Source organism: Ursus americanus, chromosome 33 (genome assembly GCF_024610735.1).
Source record: "Ursus americanus isolate L20-20 chromosome 33, mUrsAme1.1.p, whole genome shotgun sequence".
In the NCBI taxonomy this organism is placed as follows: Eukaryota; Metazoa; Chordata; class Mammalia; order Carnivora; family Ursidae; genus Ursus; species Ursus americanus.
Window position 1 is genome coordinate 26,780,900 of NC_142159.1, and position 20,994 is coordinate 26,801,893.

The 20,994-nt window shown below is 53.8% G+C and overlaps 2 protein-coding genes across 4 annotated transcripts in view; one reads left to right on the top strand and one right to left on the bottom strand.

Moving 5' to 3' along the window:
- KCNAB2 (potassium voltage-gated channel subfamily A regulatory beta subunit 2) overlaps positions 1 to 4,503 on the bottom strand; it is an 86,197-nt gene extending 81,694 nt beyond the window's left edge. Inside the window, exon 1 of the mRNA XM_087858246.1 lies at positions 4,387 to 4,503. The gene's annotated coding sequence lies outside the window, so the exon portion shown is untranslated. The remainder of the gene's footprint in view (positions 1 to 4,386) is intronic.
- Positions 4,504 to 4,723: 220 nt separating this feature from the next.
- Positions 4,724 to 20,994, top strand: part of NPHP4 (nephrocystin 4) — a 113,090-nt gene continuing 96,819 nt past the window's right edge. For all 3 annotated transcript variants that reach the window (XM_045803514.2, XM_045803515.2, XM_045803516.2), the window contains exons 1-4: positions 4,724 to 4,930; positions 5,809 to 5,876; positions 11,380 to 11,552; positions 17,609 to 17,761. In XM_045803514.2, the coding sequence (XP_045659470.2) occupies positions 11,418 to 11,552; positions 17,609 to 17,761 (288 nt within the window). In that variant the 5' untranslated portion in view covers positions 4,724 to 4,930; positions 5,809 to 5,876; positions 11,380 to 11,417. The remainder of the gene's footprint in view (positions 4,931 to 5,808; positions 5,877 to 11,379; positions 11,553 to 17,608; positions 17,762 to 20,994) is intronic.

Consider the following 20,994-nt stretch of genomic DNA (forward strand, 5'->3'; position numbering starts at 1 on the left):
TGGTGACTGGAAGTGGCGGGTGAGGGGGTAGACGACACTGACTGGGCATCCCCGAGGAGCCAGGGATTGTCCCTATACTCGGACTCACATGGTCTCGTTTTGCCAATCCAGAAACAGGGAGGCCCAAGAATGAAGCCAGGTGGCTGGCAAGGTGAGAGCCAGAGACTGAGGGAGACACAGAGTGAACTCCCCACCACGGTCCATGGGCCAGACTGGTGACACAGAGCCCTGTGGAAAGACCTGGTGTTGAGGGGACCCGAGGAGCTGCTCATTTACTGTGGAAACTGGCCCAGTGATGACCCGTTTGCTGGTTTGTCTTGAACTCTGGGCAAGAATTTGAGAAAAAAGGCGTGCCTGGCTTTCAGCCTCCAGTTGCACGACAGACCTCAGCTGCCCAGCAGTCAGGGCCCAAGATGTCCACGGGGGAGATGCCCTGAGTCTGCAGCATGCGGGCCAAGCTGAGGGAGACAGGTCCCCTCTCTGCTTCTTCTCTTGCCCCAATCCCACTTGCTCTGTACCCCGCAAGGCATGAGAGCCGAGGCTGCAGGTGCCTGTGATGGGGTGAGAGAGAAGTGGGCTGCCTGCAAGGAGGAAGGTCAAGGAAGGCAGGTGCCAGGGGTGTGGGCCAGTGTTGCAGGGCTCGGCTCTGCTACAGGGGACACACCCACCCCCACACACGCCTGAGGTCTCCAGGGTTAAGTACGTGGCCATCTGGCAGAGCATGGAAGGCCTCCTGAGACCCCGTCCTGCAGGTCTATGAGTCAGAAAGTCAGGTGTGTGGTCATGGGGCGCCCTCAGGCTGGGGGGCACTGGGCCCAGAGCTCATCCGGGGTATACAGGGACAGAAAGGCCAGCCCTCAGCTGAGCCCCACAGGAAGTGGCAAAGAGTAAGAAGACACAGCAGGTGCTCGCACCCACCTGGCAGGGAGGCTCTCCTACCTGCCAAGGGCAGGCTGAATGGAAAGCCCTGAGCTACCCCACAGCTGACAGCATGACCAGGGGGGTCAAGTGCCCACCTGGCCCAGTGTGTGCTCTCTCCTGGGGAGGCCCTGTTCTCTTTCCCTCCTCTGAAGTGGCTGAGCCAAGAGAGTACTGCCAAGGACCACCTCTCCTCACAGAGTTGCCCCCGAGAAAGGGAGGGCATGGAGCGAGGAGAGAGCTGAGTGTGTTGGGCTTCCCTTCGTGAAAAAGTTGGATTTCCATGTCCCTTGGGAGCTGGGATTGAGCCCTGACCCTCCTGTGCATCTAAGACTCATCTGCGAGTGAGTGTGTGTGGGATTTCTGGAGCTTGGTGGGACAGGGAGGTGGTACCTGTCTCAGAGTCCTGGCACAGTAGGAACAGAATCAAGTGTCCTTAGGAGCTAGGGAGGCTGGATCAGTCTCTCCACCACTCTGTGTCTCAGTTTCCCCATTCAGGCTACCCAGCCCACTCTGCAGGGTTATTTACAAGGACCCATCATGGAGCAAGGTTTAAAGTGCAGGCCCAGCATGACCTGAGTGTCTTCTCCCCTTTCATCTGGCCCAGTGCCTTGGCCCCCTGCCATCTCTTTGATGATATCCCTGGAAGCATGGCACCCTTGCTCTGGGGACCTACCAGGCTGGACAGGATGGTATCACCAGAATTCTCTGTGCTTGATGATATTCCCCCACTCCTAACAGCTCCCCAGTGACTTAGACACACCCCAGGACACTGGTTTCCTACATGCATGTCAGCAACGTCTCCAGAGTGGCCTTCCCAAAGGGCAGCCAAACCGGATGGTTGGGCACATCCACAGGGTGCTGGCATCCTCCAACTGAGAGAGTCAAAGAAGTGACCTGAACTGCCATTAGTGGGATGCAAAGGGTCTATCTGGGTTCCGCCCCTGCCCCTGAGTGACCTTGGAGAAGTCTTTGCCTCTGGGCTTCCATGGACTCCTTTGTAGGGGGAAGACCGCCAAGACCTTTTGCCTCTATGAGGCGAGATCTCCTGGCTGCTGGGAGAGGGGATGGAGGGAGGCACCGTGTCTCTGGCCCTAGACACCATCAAACATGGTCTTTCCCAAATGCTGCCTGCAGCTGCCACTGTCCGGCCCTGTCATCCAGGGACTCCAGGAAACCACTCTTGCTCTGGGACCTTTGCTGACATGAAGGTCACCGAGACTTCTGTTAAGGACTAAATACGTGCTGTTTTCAGCCAGAGTCCCCAGAAACGAAACATGTTACACAGGTTCTAGCAATGAGGAGGCCTTCCTTTGCCACACGCCGTGCTGTCCAGTTGCCATGGGCCCAGTACCAACAAACAGGAGAGTCTGGAGGGGGCCCCCTCCCTCTGAGCCCCTACCGGAAACTGCCAAATCAAAACTTGTGCCACTCACTTCCTCTTGAATCATTTGAGGTTTAGAAGATCATTGAAAAAATAAAGGAAAGAAAGAAAGCCAGCCCCACAGGGTGAGGCTTCTCAAGCTGTCCCAACCACAGCACTCACTCGCCCCTCAGACCTCCCAGTGCCCACGGCCGGCTGTGACCCTTACAAGGCAAGAAGTGGTGTCCCATCTTTCCACACTTGCAGTGTGCAATTGTTTGGGGCCCATTTCTTCCCATCCAGGCTCCACAACTAGACCCCAAAGGGTTTTCAGCACAAAACCTGGGTTTCACATTTTTCATGACCCCCAACCCCCACGGCCTGGCTCAGTTCCGGGGGGTGCTGAGCAGTGCCTACAGTGTCCGGCAACTGGCAGGGTAGAGAGAAACAAAAGCATCTGGACCCAGTTCTATATGGGATGCCTCCCCCAGGTTGCTTTCCAGGCAGGAAGGTGCGGTAGCTCAAACACCATCAGTGCCATTGAGGCTAGGTGTGGACCTGGATTGTTCTAAAGGACACAACCTAGGGAGCCAATGCCCTCCGGGCCCCCGCTGAGACAGCACATGGGCAGGAGCCCAGGGACCGCACATGAGCCTGGCTCTGCAGGTGGATGCTTTTCCAAGCAACAATCAGGAGGGCAGATGGGACTCCCCACACACAGGTCCCCAAACCCTGCAATGTGTTAGCAGAGTGGGAGCTTGCTCTTGGTACTGGAAGGGGGATGGCGTTTTTGAGGGGGAGGAGAAGTTGCAGAGAAAGAAGAAATCCTGAAACGACAGAGAGTGGGACAGCTGTGGCTTGAACTTGGTGTTCTTACTTCTTGGATGTGGATGTATTAATTTCCATAAATGCTAATAGACCATTTCCCCAAGAGCTATTACTTATGTCATCTCCCCTTGGATGCGGTTCAACACAGGACAAATGACAGGGAGAGAAGGCAGCCCCCACTGGCCAGTCCCCTGCTCCCCATCCCTGTCGCCACCAGGGAACTCAGGTCTGTTTCCTGAGGTGGCTACAGTAACCAACTGCGGGGTCAAGACCCCCAGCCTTCAGCCCCACAGCCGAGTCCTCTCATGCCAGGAAGCAAAGAAAGTTACCAACCCCAAAAATGCTGAATCACAAAGTGAGGTTGAGCAGGAAAGTGGGGGTGGGGTGTGGAGGGTGATGGTGGCCAGGAAGGGAGGCAGGAAAGGGTGCTAAGGGGCTTCCCACCTGGAGCCCCCCAGGACGCTCTAGGCAAAGCACAGTCCTCTGCGGGATTCCCCAGGACCAATGCCAGGAGGAGCAGAGCCAGGGTGCGCCTGGGTGGGAGGGTGGCAAGGTGGGCAGGTACACGGGCTGCTGCCACTGCAGCAGGAAGCAGTGCAGCTGCTGGGTCTCTGCGTCCTGCGGGAGCAGCAGCAGGTAGGGAGGCAGGGAGAGAAGAGAAGCTGAAGATGGGGAAGGGGCGCAAGGACGGGGTTGCGTGGGGTTGGGTGTGTAGGTAGCCAGAGGAACTGGTGCACGAAGGAAGAAGTGCCAAGGTCCTGGAGACCAGCAAGGTGGAGGGAGAGCGTCCACAGGAACAGATGTAGGGGCTGGGAGCAGAATGGAGGGGAGGATGGGGACAGGGATCAGGAGCGAGAGGCAGGGTGAGCCTTCAGGAGCAACAAGGAGGCGAGATGGGGAAGTCCGTGACCACGCGAGCTCGGATGGGGCTGCGCAGAGGCCGGGAGAGGGGATGGGAAGGGGGATGGGGCAAGGGGAGGCGAGGCTGCGGGAAGGGGAGGTGGCAGAGATGGGGAAGAATGCACGGCGACGAGGGGAGGGATGAAGTTTGGGGCAGGGGTCGGGGATGGGAGCTGAAAGGTCGGGCGGGATGGGGGAAGGGAGATGATGGAGAAGGAGGTGAGCCGGCTGGAGAGGAGGTGAGGACGGAGGCGGGCGCGGGGACGCGCTGTGGAAGAGGAGATGGAGATTCAGCGCGGGCCTCGCGGGTGCCCGCCGCCGCTCTCTCGGCGCACGGCGGTGGACAGCGCGGCCCGCCGGGGTCCCCCCTCACTTACCTGGGGGGCTCCAGCTCCGAATCCTGTGCCCCGCTCCGGATCTTCCTTCCCGCCCTGCCCCGGCGACTTTAGCGCCCCCGAATCCCGCTCGCTCGGCCAGGTTCCGCCTGCAGCATCTTCACCTCGTGGGACGCCGGAGGCCACGCCTCTACTAGCTTCTCATTGGTTGGCCTTCACGCCAGTCATATTCCAATTGGCTGAGGGGTCGCCAGCTATGCAAATCAGGACGGGACCGCCGGCGCGCCGATTGGCTGGCGCTACGGGAGCGGCGCCTCGGGGCTTTGGCTCGGATTGGTCTCGCGGCCCTGCCAACGACGCTGACGCGGGGCGGGTTCCCGGCCCGGGCGCGCGGCGCGCCGCCTGCCGAGGCTCCTCCCGCGGTGGCGGCCGACCGGGAGACCCTCGGCCGGTTCTCAGCCAGTTACGCTTGCGGCTCCGGCGGGCACCGGCAGGCCGGCGGGGCTCTGGGCGCGTCTTGGGGGCAAGTCCTCGACAGCGTGAGCCTCGGCGGCCGGGATCCGGCCGCGGCGGGCCCGTCTCCTAGGTAACGCCGTCCGCGGCGGGCGGAACCAAGCCGGCTGGCGCCGCGGGGGAGGTTGGACGCGGCCTGCAGCGCAGGGGGCGGACGAGCGGGCCAGGGGCCTCCCGGGCCGGGGGTGGGGGTGCTCCGAGCGGCTCTCCGCGCGGACCGGGTGCCCGCGTCATTCGCATCCCGCCACCGTCTTGACACTCGGCGCGGCCCGGGGTTCCCGTGGGCGTCGGGGGTCCTTGGGGCCCAGCCTGCGCCCTCTGCTCTTGACCCTGCGCCCCTCTACTGCTGCTGGGCTTCAGACGAGCGCGGTGCGGACGGCCTGGGCTTTGCTGAGACCCTGACGTTGGCCCTCCGCACTCGGCGTCCCGCAGCTTTCCCCGGCCGGACCCCAGTGGGGGACCCCAGTGCCTGCGCGTCCTCATCTCCTGCCGGGGGCCTGTCCCCTGCTGGCGCTTCCCCGAGCCGCCGCCCAGTGGAGGTTGCAGGAGGTTCTGTCCGCCCTGCCGGTTCTGTCTGCCTTTGGCCGCTCCCGGAGCCGCTCCCGCCTTCCCTTTCGCTGTCCATCTCGCTGCTTTCCTGACCGGCTTACAGTTGGCCACCTGGGCCCTTCCCGCAGCCCGAATGCTTGCTGTCCTAAGACTTCCTTCGAACTCAGAGGCCCCACCTGTGCTCGTCTCCAGGGCCTGTCTCCATAGAAGACTGCTGCGTTCTCGGACCCACTCCTGTCTTCAGTATTGCTGTGTCCTATGACTGTGGATAGTGAGCTCCACTTCCAACCCAGTCTCCGCCCCAGCTCACTGCACGCTCCACACCTCTTCTGTCGTTTTCATAGATCACGCCATGGCTTCGTTGTGTGCTAACTTATATCCTGTCTTTCTGCCTCACACCAGATACATTCCATGAGGGCAAGGAGCTTGTCTGCTGTGTTCAGGACGGTTTCTCCAGTACCTGGCACCTGGTAGGTATGCAAGGAGGATTGCTTGAGTGAGGGAGTTCTAGGCAGGGCTTGATTAGACCTCCACTTACTCCCGAAAAAGCTTCCCAAAGCTTTTCAGTCTTAGGCATCCCAGATCTTATTGACTGCTTGGAAGGACGCTTCCCCCTGCCTGCACATCTCCTGCCTCATGGCTCCTGCCCCCCTCTTTCTCTGGGGAACCACGGTTGGTGAGATTTCATCCTGGCTTACCTCTTCAGCGCTGTAGTTCCCTCTCCTCTCCTGCCCACCCCCTCCCCCCCCCCTCCCAAAGGAGACTGAATTAGGCTTGTCTCCCATGTGCTGCTCACACTCACTCCCTTGTCTTTCCCCCACTAGATTTTTAGCTTCTTAAAGACCTGGTATTTGGCAGTCTCCATCATTGTACGCACTGGAACAGAAGAGGAGTGCAGAGCAGAGCCCTCTGGGAGACCTCACAGTCCCCTCCTCCTGTAGATGGGACACAGACACAGGGAGGGCAAGAGACTCCCCTGAAGTCTGAGGACAGCGAGGGTTAGCCTGGGCTCCTCAGAGCCTGTGTCATACTGTAGGCTCTGGGGCCTCTCCTGGCTTTGATTGTAATGGCTTTGAGGCTGGTCATGACCAGCCGTGTGACTTTGACCTGGCCGTTTAACCCGAGTCTCACTGTCCTTGTCTGTGATACTTACCTACACAGTTGTTGGAATAATATACATGAAAAGGTTTGTGAGTGCCCAGCTCACAGTAGGCACTCAGTGAAAGCTGGTGCAGTTTCTTGTGTTGTTTCTCCCTTGGAGAGCTCTTTCTGTGGGCTCAAAGCATGGAGCCCTCCCTGTTTTCTCTTTAGTGTTCATCTAGTCCCGAAGGTCCTTCTGTCCTCCCTCCATAGCATTTTTAAGTCTTCCACAGTGCAATTTAGTTATTTACTTAAACATTAAAAGATTTTCACTGAGGACCTAGCCCTGACCTCACTGAGCTAAGTCTTGCAGGACAACAGAAACGTGGAGCCTGAGGAAGCATGGTGACCTTCTGTGACAGGATCCCTTGTGGGGGAGCAACTGGTGGGGGATGGGGGTGCTCACCCTGAGGAAGGGGCGTTTGATCTAATTCCTGGAGGATGAGTGGGAATTTTCCGGGGTGTGTGTGTGTGTGTGCCGAGGGGGAACCGAGAGGGCATGGTGTCCAGGAGGAATTGTAGCAGGGGCAGAGTGGGGGCAGAGTGGCCGTAGAGGGTTAGAAGGGTCAGGTGGCAGTCAGGTGGGGGTTAGGAGGAAGGGAAGGGAGGGAAAGAGCTCTGTGCCCACCTGGTCTCCCACCCCCGGGAGCCTGTGTCTCAGGTACACTCTCCCTCCATCACCCACTCAGACTGTTGCCGTCCGCCTCCACCTGCCCGGCTGTCTGTTTCTGTTGGGTGGCTGTCCCTTTCAGAAGGGATGCCTTTCCTCCCAGTGTGCGTCCTATTGGTCCAGCCTGGGGCAAGCCTGTGGATATGTTTCCTCTGCCAGGTGGACTAGACCGGAAGTATTCTTTAGCATCTGCCGGCCAAGTCTGGTAGCCAGGGGGAGGGAGGGCGGTGCTCGGTCAGGAATCAGGGGCAAGTGAGCCAAGTCTGGAACTGCCCACAAAGGAGGCACGGTCCTCATGCTGGGGAGACACCGCGGGTAGCATGCAGAGGCCCCTTCCAGAGGTGACACTTTGCCACAGTGCTCCCGATGCATGAAGGACTTCCTACACAGGAAGTTTCAGTCCTTAATGGCATGCACTTTGTATGAATCAACGTCCCCATTTTATAATGAAAGCCAACAGGAAAACAACATTTCTCTTAAAAAAATGCTTGGGAGTCAACTTTATTGAAACTCCAGATTGATTTCATGAAAGTTTATTGAGTTCTGATGGTGAGCCAGGTACTAAGCACACAGGAATACAGATCCCCTTATGCAAGTGCTTGGCCAGTGGGCAGGTCCGTACAGGACAGGTGGCAAGTGCTGTGACCATGGGAAGCACAGGGGCCATGTGGGCCCAGGAGCTGACCCCCCGGAGCCTCCAAGATGCTCTCCTGGTCAAGTGGCCCTCCTGCTGGGTGTCAGGCCTCTGCTGCTTACAAGTGGTAGACAGCTGTGTGAGTGTCCTGCAGCCCCTCCCTCCTTCACGTCTCTGTCTGCTGTGTGGTCACCTAACCTTTTCTCTGGCCCTCTTGCCTCCTTCTTATAAAGACCCTTGTGACTACATCAGTCCCATCTCTGTAATTCAGGGTACTTTCCCCCACCTTAAGGTCCTTCACTTAATCATGCTCCCAGAGTCCCTTTTGCCACGTGAGGTTGCACATTCACAGGTTCTGGGGATTAGGACAGGGACATCTTTGAGGGCCATTATTTAGCCACCACAGAAAGCCTCCAAGGGCTTTTCTTGGCTCCTGCAACTCCACTCCAGTGGGAATGGGGGCTGTTGTCCATCAGGCTGTCTCCACCTCGAGGTCTGGGTTCTGTTGGCAGGACTCCCCAACCCAATCTCCACCGGTCTGCCCTGGGCTGTCTTTGACTGCCGGCTCTCCCTGGAGTGGCAGGGTAGCCCCTGGGGCTTCAGGCTGGCCTGGGCAGCTCCTGCCCTCCCAGCAGAGACAGTGTCTCCAGAGGGAACTGTGGCTGGAGTCCTGGGGAAGATGATGATTGGCACAGTGTGGGTCACATGTTTATCTTTGAGCCCATCACTAAAGTGCCCTGCCCAAAATTGTGGGCAGCCTTCCCACACGTGGGATTGGGAGGGTCGTTCCTTAAAACAAGGGATATTGAGCAGACAAAAGTAACTCGGAACAAAAGGCGCGCTGCACGTGTGCCTCAGTGCTCACGCGGTGACAGTCCAGATTTGGACGCTGCAGCGTATGCCTGCCTGTAGGGGCTGTGGGGTGTGGGGGCACTCCAGTTGGAGGCAGGGCTCTGTGCCTAGGCCCGCTGGGTGTGGGGGAGCTTTCCAGGCCAATCATGCCCACGCTCTAGGCTCCCTCCACTTCCCACACAGCCTGCAAGGGTGGGGGGTGGCCTGGCTACTCAAAGCCCTCATCTTTTGGGTCCTGTTAGAATTGCCTTTCTCAGACTTTGTGGTCTCGTTCCCCTTTACACTTTAAAAAAATTGTTGAGGACTCCAGAGACCTTCTGTTTACTTTAATTATATCTACCAGTGTTGACTGTATTGGAGATGAAAATGGAGAAATGTTGACAATGTTATTGCTCACGTAGAGATAACAATAGACCTGTTACATGTTAGCACAAACTGTATTTTTTATGAAAACCACCTGTTTTCCAGAACAAAAAAATTAGCAGGAAGAGGGTAGTTTTGCATTTTTGCAAGTTACTGTAGTATCTGGCATAGTAGACAGCTGGGTCTCATGTAGGCTTCTGTTTTTTTTTTGCTTTTGTTTTGTTTTAAAGATTTATTTATTTGAGAGAGAGATAGTGAGCGATAGGGCAGGGGGAAGAAGGAGAGGGAGAGAGAGAGAATCTCAAGCAGACGCCCCGATGATCGTGGAGCCTGACTTGAGGCTCAATCCCATGACCCCGAGATCATGACCTGAGCTGAAACCAAGAGTCTGACGCTCAACCGACTGAGCCCCCCAGGCGCCACTAGGCTTCTGTTTTTAACCTGTTGAGAAAGTTGTTTTGGTTGAAGTATTTGAAAGAAACTTGGCCTCACCCATAGAAGAGAGGAGTGTCCTAGGTAATTGTGGGCGTTCTTCTCTGGTGCTTCACCCAAACTCCACAAGCGGTAGTTTCTTAGAAGTTTGTTGCAATGTGGAGCTCGGCACCCTGCCAGTGAGCTTCTCATGCTCTGCTACGTTCAAGTCCTTTGGTCTGTCCCGAACTTTGGATGGATCTTTCACTCATGCAGGCTTTATGTCGTGATGCATTGCTCACCTGGAAAATACTGCTTCTAAAGTATGCTGATCTTCCAAATAGTGCACATTTAATCCTATAGTTTCAAAAGATGACTTTTGTCGCCGTCACCATCCATCTCATCAGGAACGTCTTTAAGGAGGAGGAAGCTGTCAGGTTCACGGTGGAGGATACAGACTTTCCCAATTCTGATTTTTGCCTGAAACCCCAGTTATTAATCCCAGTTTTCCTTGAAGTGACAGACTCATTTAGTTCACATTTGAGAGACTGTCTGCAAAGTGCCCAAGTTTGAATGAGCACGGTCTGTCTCCCAGCGGCAATTCTAGTAAAGACGGTCTTGGTGGATGACAGGAGCAGCGGGTCCTGTGGGTGCCGCAGAGGCTGTCACCAGGCTCACCCTGAGGTGGCCAGCACCCTTCATTTTGCAGCCACGGTACATGCTGCGTATTTCCCTTCTCATCACAGAGTGTTAAAAATGCCTGTACTCAAGGGTCCAGATGTAATAAAATTCTTAGTTTCCACAGCTTCACCGAGGATATTCCTAAGTGGAACTGCCCTGCCTTTTGCTGCGAGTGAAGGACACCCCACAGCCCCACGGCCCGAGGGTTTGGGGTGGTTTCCTTGGGGCTCACGGAGGCCCCGGCTGCCGCACCCACGCTTGCCTTCGCTCCGTCAGTGCAAAGTCCATCTGAACATTATGAAAATAGCTTTGACTTCGTGGAGCCCTTGACAACCCCAGGGAACCACAGGGTCTGGGGACCCCATTTAACGAACCGCTGTCTTGGGAGACAAAATCTGCCCTATCTTGCGTGTCATTTTAGTGTGCAGAATTCAGCCTCTTATCAAAGCTGAGAGCTTAAGATTCTGCGTCAGCTGAAAAGAGGCTAGAAAATAGAGAAGGTTCAGATCTCTGGCTGGAAGGCGGATAACGTCCTGAGTGAGCCAGGTCACCAAGGAGCCCGTAACACTCAAAATCTGTTCCAAACCGGCTTTGGCAACAAGAGACTGTTCTTGTAGCTGAGACATCCTAGATGGCTTTAGGGTCTCCTTGAGCCAGGGCTCTAACTGTGACACTTAGACCCACTGGCCCTTGCTTTTGCTCTTGCTCTGCTTGCTTTTTTTCCTGTATGTCTCAAGGCAGCTGCTCCCATGGTGGCTCCTGACTGCTTCATACTGATGACCTCTCTGCTCTGAGGGCTGCAGAAACAAGTATTTCCTTCTCTCAGCAGAGCCAGCAGAAGCTGTGAGATGTGCATCTCCTAGGCTCTGATTGGGTCATGCTTCCTGGTCCCTTCTAAGATAGCCCTAGTTCCCAAGGCCTGGCACTGTTGTGTAGTGCTCAGCCTCCACAACTGTTCACAACAGGCTTGGATGTGCGCATCTCTGTGCCAGTTACTGAGGCCAGCATAGTCGTGCTGTAGTTGGCTCCAGGGACAGAGAAGGGATCTGGAGCAAGAGGGGCATGTTTAGCAGGGGAAGGTAGCACAGGCAGCAGTCTGTTGCACTGGGGTTTGGGGATGGTGGTTCCTCTGGGATGCAAGGGGAGGTAGGAAACGTTCAGAATCGCTCTGAGCGCTATGGCCCTTATAACTCCTTTATTTACTTGAACACAAATTGTACAGGTAATCCTAGAGGCCCAGGTGACCCTCAGACTGGCAGAATGAGTGACTGGCTCAAGATTTTTGACCAAAACGTGCTGGTCCCTCCCCATCCACAGAGAGCACGCCAGCCTTTAAAGGAATCGACGGCATTTCAGTGTGTCCTGAAGTGGCTTGATGGGCCACTAATTAAGCAGGTAAAGAAATGTGCTATTTATTGTCCTATGCATGCTGCTGTTGCTCTCAGCTGAGGGGATATTGATTTTCACTTATTTATTTGAATCTTACCACTGTACCCATTACCTTGGGCCTTGGCAGTATTTGGAGGCAAAGTGGCTCATCAGCAAAGAGAATATGTGATTCAGCGACTTGGTCAGCACTTTTGACACTGAGTAAAGGTTTCTTTCTGCCCACAGTAGAGCCATTTAAAAACCCAGGTAATCTGATTTCCTGCGTTATTTCTGAGCAAGGTTGTTTGCAGGAGGTGGGCTCGTGCATGACTCAGCACAGCCTGCTTGTAGCCTGGTGGTTAGAACTGAGGGGCAGAGCTCTGGGTATCCTGGCAGAAGCCGTGTGCCTGGATGTACCACAGCCTTCTGCACGCTCAGGCCCTTGCCCTGCGGCTCTGCCTCTGTGTGTGTCCTTTGGGGGCAGTGGGGCTGCTGGAGAAGTTGGTGCCTCTGCGTTGCCCATGGAGCACCCATGTAATTGGATGGTTCTAGTGAGACCCAGTGGGATGCGTGAGAAGGATCCAGACCTGCCAGTGTGGGCAGGTGACTTTTTGTAGGGTTTGGCCTGGCAAGGCTATGTCCTCTGTGGATGGTAGCGTGGTTCTCCGTGTGTCCACAGTTGTTGGGGTGCTGGATCTAGGAAAGCACTTAGGCCCCACAGCGTTCATTTCCAAGCCCTCTGCTCCAGCGCCTGCTGTGTGCTGGCGTTGTGTTAGCCCGTCGTGGCTGCCACTCCTCCAGCTTTACTGCTCAACACTTTCCCTTTCAGTCCGCTGCCTCCTTGCAGCAGCCCTCGGAAGCGGGGGGCATCACAACTGCATTTCCCAGAAGAGGAGACAGTCTGAGAGAAGTGCAGCTGGTGGCGTGGGGTGCCCTGCTCCAGGCAGCCAGCTGGACCCCAGCCCGGGCAGAAAGCGCCAGCGGCCTCCACCTTATGGGAGCTTGTAGCTTAGCAGACAGCACCATCCTCTCTCCTAGGAAATTTAGGAAGGAAATTTTATTTATTGTCCCATTTTATTTCATTTGTTTATTTGTATATATTTATTTTTGAAAAGGTAATTATTGTTGAAATTCACAAGGGTACACGAGGAAGTCCCTAAGGCACCAGCGTTCCACACTAGACACAGCCAATGTGACCTGTTTTTTTGTATAACTTTCCAGAAACTCTAAGCAAATATAACAGATAAATATACCTGTATTACTTTGCTTAAAAAAAATATTTGTAGCAGTATGTCTTATAGATTGTTCACGTCATTACATGAAGAATTTTATTTTTTCTTAAGACAACATAGTAGTTCTCTGTTTGGATGAACCTGATTTGTTTATCTAGACCCTTATTAACGAACACAGATTTTTTCCCCAGTCATTTGCTATTACAGACACAGCTACAGTGATTAACTTCATTTACACATATGTACACGTATGTCTGTAGAATAATTCCTACAAGTGGAATTCCTGACTTGGAGTTATGTGTTAGAAGTTATTGTGTAAGACCCACTTAGAGGTTGTTTATAAAAAACCACACTTTAGACAGAAAGACGTGAACTGTACGTATGAAAGTAAGAGGATGGAGAAAAGATAGGCCATGTAAACCCAGTAAGAAACCTCTGTGTTGTGCTGATGTCAGACAAAATCGATTTCACAGTGAGGAGTATTACCAGAGATAAAGGGGCGTTTCGTAATGATGATGGCAGTCAAGAAGATAGGACAGTCCTAAATGTGCAGGCACCTCTGTTGAGGCCTTCAAGACCACCCCCAGGTTCAGTGATTCATTGGGAAGGTTCACATGACTCAGCATATAATCAGTCTCACGGGAAAGATTTGCTACAGTGAAAGGACACAGAGTGAGATCAGCTGTGGGAAAGGCATATGGGGGGGAAGTGTGGGGGAATAGGCACATGCTTCAGGGGTCCTCTGCTAGTGGGCCCCACAGGACATATTCAGTTCCCCCAGCAACGCGTCGTGACAACATGTGTGAAATGTTCCCAGCCAAGGAAGCTTGTGTTAGATACTCAGTGGCCATGGGGTTTTGAGGACTGTTCAGGTGGCAATTCTCTGCCTACCATGTTCCCAAATTCCAGACTCCCAGCAAGAAGCAGGTGTTCATCATAAACCACTTTGTACAGTTTAGACACAGGGTACTGTTGTTGGTAGGGTGATGGGAACCCTCCTGAAAGCTAAGTGCTCAGTCTCTAGCCAAGGGCCAGCCTCGTATGCTGGCCTTTCAAAGCATAACTGTTGGGCCAGCTGTGATCCGTGCACAGCACCCAGTAACACAGCTTCCAAACACATGAAGCAAAATTGTGTAGAACTAAAGGGAGCTCCATTCAAATTCACCATCTCAACTGGGGACTTTTAACCCTCCTCTCTCAATGATTGATAGAACAAGTAGACCAAAAAACCCATAAGGATTTAGAAGATCTAAACACTATCCACCACTTGACCTGTCATCTCTAAAACACTATAACCAACAAATAGAATACACGCTCTTCTCAAGTGCCTATGGACCATTCACCAAGACAGACCGTACGCTGGGCCATGAAAATAAGTCTCAGTGGATTTGAAAAGATTGAAATTTATAGAATATATATATGTTCACTGACTCGTATGGTATTAAATTAGAAATCAACAAGAAGATACCTAGAAAATCCTCAAATAGCAGGAAATTAACACACTACCAACTAACCCATGGGCCAGAGAAGAATTCAAAGGGAAATTAGAAAATAATTTGAACTGAGTAATGGAAGAACATACCAAAATTTATGGGATTTAAGTAATTTAGTCCTTGGAGGGAAGCTTATAGCTTTGTATAACTATGTAAGAGGAGAAAAAAGGTATAAAATCAATGACCTCTGTGTCCTCCCTAAGAATCTACATGAGAAGAACCAGTTAAACCCGAAGAGAATAGAAGAAGGAAATGGTAGATTTAGAAATCAGTAAAGAAAGGGCAAATAATAGATAAAACCAGCAAAGCTAGAAGTTGGTTCTTTGAAAAGATTAATAAGATTGATAAACTACAAGAGCGATCATGTGAGAAGAGCAAGAAAACACAAATTGCCACTATTAGGAAGGAAAGAAGAAGCATTACTATATATCCTACAGATGTTAAAAATACAGTTGAGGGATATTATGAATAACTTGTGTGACAACAAATGTGATAACTTTGTTGAAATGGACAAATTTCTTGAAAAGTATGACTTACCAAAAGCGACACTAAAAGAAATGGAAAATATAAAAAGTCCTGTATTCATTAAAGAAATGGAATTCATAATTAAACAGCTTCCTATCAAGAAATTCCAGACTTAGATGACTTCATTGTTGAATTTTATAAAGTATCAAAGGAAGAAATAATATGAATTTTAGATAACTCTTCCAGAAAACAGAGGAGGAGAGAATGCTTCTCAGCTGTTTGAGGCTGCCGTAACCGATAACCAGATCAGGCGAGGACATCACAAGAAAAGTACGTACTGACGTCCCTCGTGAATATTAGCACAAAAGTCCTTAAAATATTAGGACATCGGATCTACTGATAGACATAACGGATCAGGTGGGATTTAACACAGGAACCCAAAGTTTTACAGATTTATAGCTGACTCTTGAACAATGTAGAGGTTAGGGGCATTCACTCCCCACACAGTCAAAAATCTGCATGTAACTTTTGACTCCCCCCAGACTTAACAAATAATAGCCTCCTGTTGACCAGAAGCCTTCCCAAGAACGTAAACAGTTGATTAACATGTATTTTGTATGCTATATATGGTGTACTGTGCTCTTACAATAGAGTCAGCTGGAGGAAAGAAAATTCTATTAAGAAAATCGTAAGGAAGAGTAAATACATCTACGGTCCTGTACTGTGTTCATCAAAACCAAACCAAACCAAACCACATATAAGTGGACCTTTGCAGTTGTTCAAGGGTCAGCTGTACGCACAATAACCAGTGAAAAGATAGCATTTAAAAGAAGACCAAGTAGAAAAAAAAAAAGACCAAGTAGGAAACGTGCAAAAGTGTAGTCTTACAAAGTTTGTATATTTTAGTTATTTTGAGAATTGACATCTTTAGATGATAGCAAAAATCCCTGTGAAAGGAATTGGCTAAAAATATTACATGCTTTTGAACGCAGGACACTTTCTTAATAATTTTCATATGCCTTTTTGGCTGTTCTATTTCCCATTTTCATTGAGTTTAATTTTTACCATGAATGTTGATTGTGCTTCTTTGCTTTGGGATGGCTATTCCAGTTCAGTTTGATGTTTCCTGGGCACCATTGTCGGTTGGAGCTGTGTGGGGGACATGGATGACTGTCCCATATTTGGTCTTCACACAGTAGCAGAGACTGTTTAGAAACTTACCTGAATAGAAATGGGTACAAAGTAGCATCAAGGTGGGGGGTGGTTAAGGTCTGGAGTTCTGGGAAGAAGTCTAGGTCAGTAAGAAGGGTTTGGGACAGGAGAGGCAGGAACAGGAGGAGAGGGAAAGGAGGAGGAGGCAGGGAGGAGGGGGAGGGCGAGGAGGGAAGAGGAGGTGGAGGAGGAGGGAAGAGGGAGGAGAGGGAGGAAGGGGAGGAGGGAGGAGGTGAGAGAGGGAGGAATAGGAGGGAGAGGGAGGGAGGGGGAGGGGGAGGGGGAGGAGGAATGGAGATGAGGAGGAGAAAGAGGCTGATGGAGGCACCTTGGGCAGGACCAGCAGTGAGGGGAGGCCTAGGACCAGGCCCCCGGGGGATGAGTGCACCTAGTACTTACATGGGCAAAGTCTGGTTCCAGGCCCTGAGGATGGAGCAGGGAAGAGAATATTCTGGGCTCTTGTCCTCCCAGAGCTCACACTCGGCTGGGGGCAGCAGAGAATTGGATGAACACTGGGGAAATAGAAAGCTGGGTCAGAGGACGGCCATGGTCAGGGAAGGCAGGGGAGTGAGTCACAGGTGGGAGAAGTTCCTGAGGAGAGGTAGACTAGAAGGGGTGTGGGTAGAGAGGCAGCCTGTATGCTGTGAGAGGTCTGTGAAGCCCCGTGGGCGGGGAGGCCCCTACAACTCCGTGATTGAAACTGGGCTCGGATGCCTCCTCCAGACCTGTTGGCCATCTTCCCCACCTCCATACCTGACACCACCTTGCTCCCAGCATCCCCGGACAGAGAACATGCCATCATCCTTCACTAGGGATGTGAGACTTGTAAGCACTAGACCCGGGCAAGGCCTAGACACCCCAAAGCTGCTGACCACCCCATCCTTCCTGCTTCTGTCTGTCACCTCCCACATCCAGCCCATCAGCCGCACCACCCCGTCACCTCCATGTGGTAGCTGGAGGGAGTGTAACGGACAGAACAGTTGTGAGCTGTGTAAAGTGCCCAGCCCAAGGACTTGTGAGAGGCCCCGCTGAGTTACGTGGCACATCTGGCCCCTCCCTCTTACCCTCACAGTTGCTGCAGTTACACAGGTGGGCGTGGGATTTTGTTTGTATTCAGGGCCGGCGAGGGCAACATGGAGAAGACGGTTTGTTACCGTTCCCCAAGAGGGGTGGGGTATGCCAGGCCACATAGGGCCAAGTGGGGTGGCACCGGGGTCAGTTGGGAGGCGGAACAGCTGGGGAGACCATGGCCAAGAGCTATCATTGTGGTTTTCGTGGGAAGGAACAGGCAAGGCAGGCTGAGCAGGTGACCAGGCTAGGGTTAGCCTGTGTGAATGATCTCTGGCCTCTGGGACTGTAAGAGCCAGATAGAGGGGCAGGTGGGAGTCTGGACTCTGGATTGGTTGGTTTGCACATGATAGATGTTCTGAAAGTCAAGTCATTTTGTCTCTCTGTGCCGTGAGACCTCAGTGCTGTGACTGGCCAGGGGAGGGCCAAGCACTTTAACGCATAACCCTACCAAGACCACTGGCCATGGGAGAGAGGCAGTTCCCCCAAGGGATAGTGACACATAAAAGATAGATGTTAAGTGGGCCAGTTCTCCCCAGCTGGTCGGTCAGCACAGGGGGGATGGCTCATGATGTCAAGAAGCCTTCAGGGCCGGTACCCTTCTGTCTCCTAGGGAGTGCTGGAGGTGCTTTCGGAGGTGGGCTGCCATCTGCGTGTGTCTCTCTTTGATGTCACCTACCGACACTTTTTCGGGAGGACATGGAAGACCGCAGTGAGGCCGGTGGAGCAGCTGTCCAGGCAGCCGTCCAGGATCGTCTTCGATGAGGTGGGCCATGGTGGCGGGTGGGGCTGCTCTGTGGCCCAGAGCAGAGGTGCAGGGGATACTACCAGGGTCACGACCTGTGCATCTCGGACCCGAGGAACGCCACGGAGCGGCAGATGGGCTATTGCCAAGCTTGTGTTAGCACTGGGGCACTTCATCTCCAGACAAAACCTGCGTGGAAGCCGAATGTCCCTAACAGATGAGAGCGCGTGGCTCTGTCGAAACGGTAAGGCAGGGGCACTTGGGGGTCTTCTCACCTTCAAGGAACCTTGGGGTTCTTGGAACAAAGTTAGGAAATTATTGATCTCATCTGGCTCCCCTGTTTCCCCTTACCGTCCTTGTTCCCCTTCTTTCATTTTGGCTTCTTTCTTTGTCTTAAAGATGAGCAATTGAAAAAGGAAGGTGACTTGCCCAGGTAGCAGGTGGCAGAGCCTGGACTCGAACCCATGCCTCTGTTTGGCTCGTGGTTGCATTGGCATTGCTTTCTACCACTTGGTTGTCTCTGGCCGCATGCAGGTCGGTGTTTTCTCTCTTGGTTCAGCTGCACCAAATACCAGCCTCTGTTCGGCCCTGGGGCTGGGTGGCGGGGGTGGAGGTAGACGGCATGGGCATGGTAGGATGGGGGGACACGCAAAGGCAGGTGACAGAGTCATTGCAAGTTGTGGTAAGCTTTGGAAGGAGACCAGCGCACTGCTGTCCCTGGGGGCAAACGGGGAGACCTGCCACGAGAAGGCAAAGAAGGTCCCTTCACTGTGAACATTGCAACCGAACCTGCAGGAGGAAGAGGCTAGTCCTGTGAAGAGCTGTGAGGGGAGCTGTGAGCAGGCTGCACGGGTGTGGCGCAGGGACAAGAGCCCAGGGCTGGGCTGGGCTTCCGAACAGTTTGGGTCTGCTTGATTGACGGGCACAGGTCTGGAGAGGACTGAGGCCCCCGTTGACTTGGTCTTTCTTGTGTGTAGAGTGAGGCTGGAGGGATAGGTAGTGCTGTGAATAATGGAGGTGGCGGTGACCACAGCTGTTCTTGGAGGTGTCACTGCATGAACCAGAGCCCAAGATGGCCCTTTTCTGCTGGGGACTGTCCCGGCCCAGTCGTGACGCTGCTGGGGGCCGGCGGAGCACGTTCTGCTCTCTGCATTTGGCTGCCACCCGGAGGTAGGATTGCGGTTGGGGCATGGATTGATTCTGATGGGAGCCGTCCCTTCACGGGGGTGTGGAGGGCCCGCCCTCCCCCCAGAGGTCAGGAAGGCCCCATAAAGCCTGGCTAAAACATGTGTCCTGGGCACAGAAGGTGCGCCTTTTGTTAAGGTGGTCACACGGCACATGCAAATGCCACTGAAAGGCCTCTGGCTGGCCACGCCGTGTGTGAGTCATGTGTGGGCCCGTTGGCGACTCCTTACAGGGCTGTGTCAGCACAGGTGATGAGTGGCCTTCATGGCTCTGACGCTGCAGGACAAGATTCGCCAGGAGCAGTGTGGCCGTGGTGTGGCTGATCACCTGGCCCAGGCTCAGCCTCGCTGCCCTGGGGGGCAGCCTTCGGATGTCTCTTTGTCACGTGTACAGTCAGACCAGGGACTCCTGGTGTGTGACAGTTACTACAGTGAGTGATGAAGGCGGTGGTGACATGCTGTCCCCTGCTGGGGAGTTAACCGCGGGCGGGGCGTTGGCTCACGGCACATTTATGTGATCCCCTCGTCGCCACCTTCCTCCAGAGGTCGGTGTTATGTGTCCCTCCTTAAAGAGTAATCCAGCAGGTCAGGAGGCCGGGAGTGCCCGGAGCAGCGGACCTGGGGAGGCCGTCTCCATAGCCTGCGCCTGACCCGCGTCTGCTCCCAGGGCCCTGCACTCTCCGTCTGGAAGAATCTCGTGTGTCGAGGGATGGAGGTGTGTGCTGAAATCAGCACTGGAGTGCTTTGCAGTTGTGGTTTTGGAATCAGTCCCTCTTCCGTGTCCTCCCCTCAGCCCACCTTCCCGTGGCCCGTGGCGAGTGGTGGGATGTCCCTGTGGTGGGGTTGTGTCCCACAGGCCGTGCTCTGCCCGGAGTGGCTCGGCTCTGGTGACCCTGTGGAACTGACCTGCTCCTCCTGGACTTGTCCAGGCGTCGCATTCCTACCCCCAGAGGTCTCCGCTGCCACACCGGTCATGGGACTGAGACACTTCAGACGTCAGCTGGTCCTCAGGGCCACATCCAGAGTCGGGTGGGGGGGCGCTCCTGCTCAGCCTCGGCTGCTCTCATTCTTTGTCTTCTGATGAGCTGGGTGTGGCGATAGGGGATGGTGGGTTAGTGAGGACCACAGTGTTTAACGTTTCTGGAAGATTCTGTGCCCTTCAGTTCTGGAGTTGCTGACGCGGAGCCTGCAGCAGGGCCAGTGGGCTGAACCGAGTGACGGAGCTGCTCCGAAGCTGCTGCTGCCCGGCTGCTATGCCCAAGGCGAGCAGCAGAGGCCAGTGGCGCCCCAGGAATGCGCTCCGGCCTGCCGCGCCCTTCAGCAGCGTTCTCCAAGCCAGCACTTCTCTCATTTCCTTGATGCTTTGAACACAGGGAAATGGGTTTCTTTCCAGCTTAGTTAATGAACGAGCATCCCGTGTGCGGCACATGCCTGCGTGCTTCTGTGCGTGTCCGTGCACACAGGCCGTCGGAACGCAGACCGTTCCCGTGGCAGCACTGACACACGGAGGGCCCGCGCACTCTGCCCGTGCACCCGTGGAAATAAGTACACTGTGCCCTGTTCAGAGGGGAGTCTGAAACTCGGTGAAGGTCTTTTTCTGATTTTATTAATTGCCCGTGTTTTCTGGTTTTACTGGTCAGCGGTGGCGTGGGGAGATCTGACGGAAGGTGAACAGGCCGCCAGTAGCAGGGGACCATCTTTGGAATCACCGTGGCTGTCCAGTCCCAATGTGGATTAGTGACCTAAGCTCGGGTGCTTGGGGTTTTCCTGAGTCGTCAGTGTCCTATGTAGCTCTGATTGTATTACTTGGCAAACAACGTCCTGGAAAAAGACCTGGAAAAAGGGAGTCTTGCCTTGAACCCGAGCTGGTTTTCCATGAATGACGAATTCCTCCCCCCTTGGCCTCCTCCCTGGGGCTCAGCCTCCTGGGCGCTGCCTGGTGGAGCCTCTCAGCTCAAAGACCAGGGTTCTGAGCCATCCTTCCAGACCGTCCTCCTGTAGAGGAATTGCCTTTCACTTCTGCTGATATGGTTAATAATTTGTTCAGCCTCTCAAAAACTATCTTTTAAA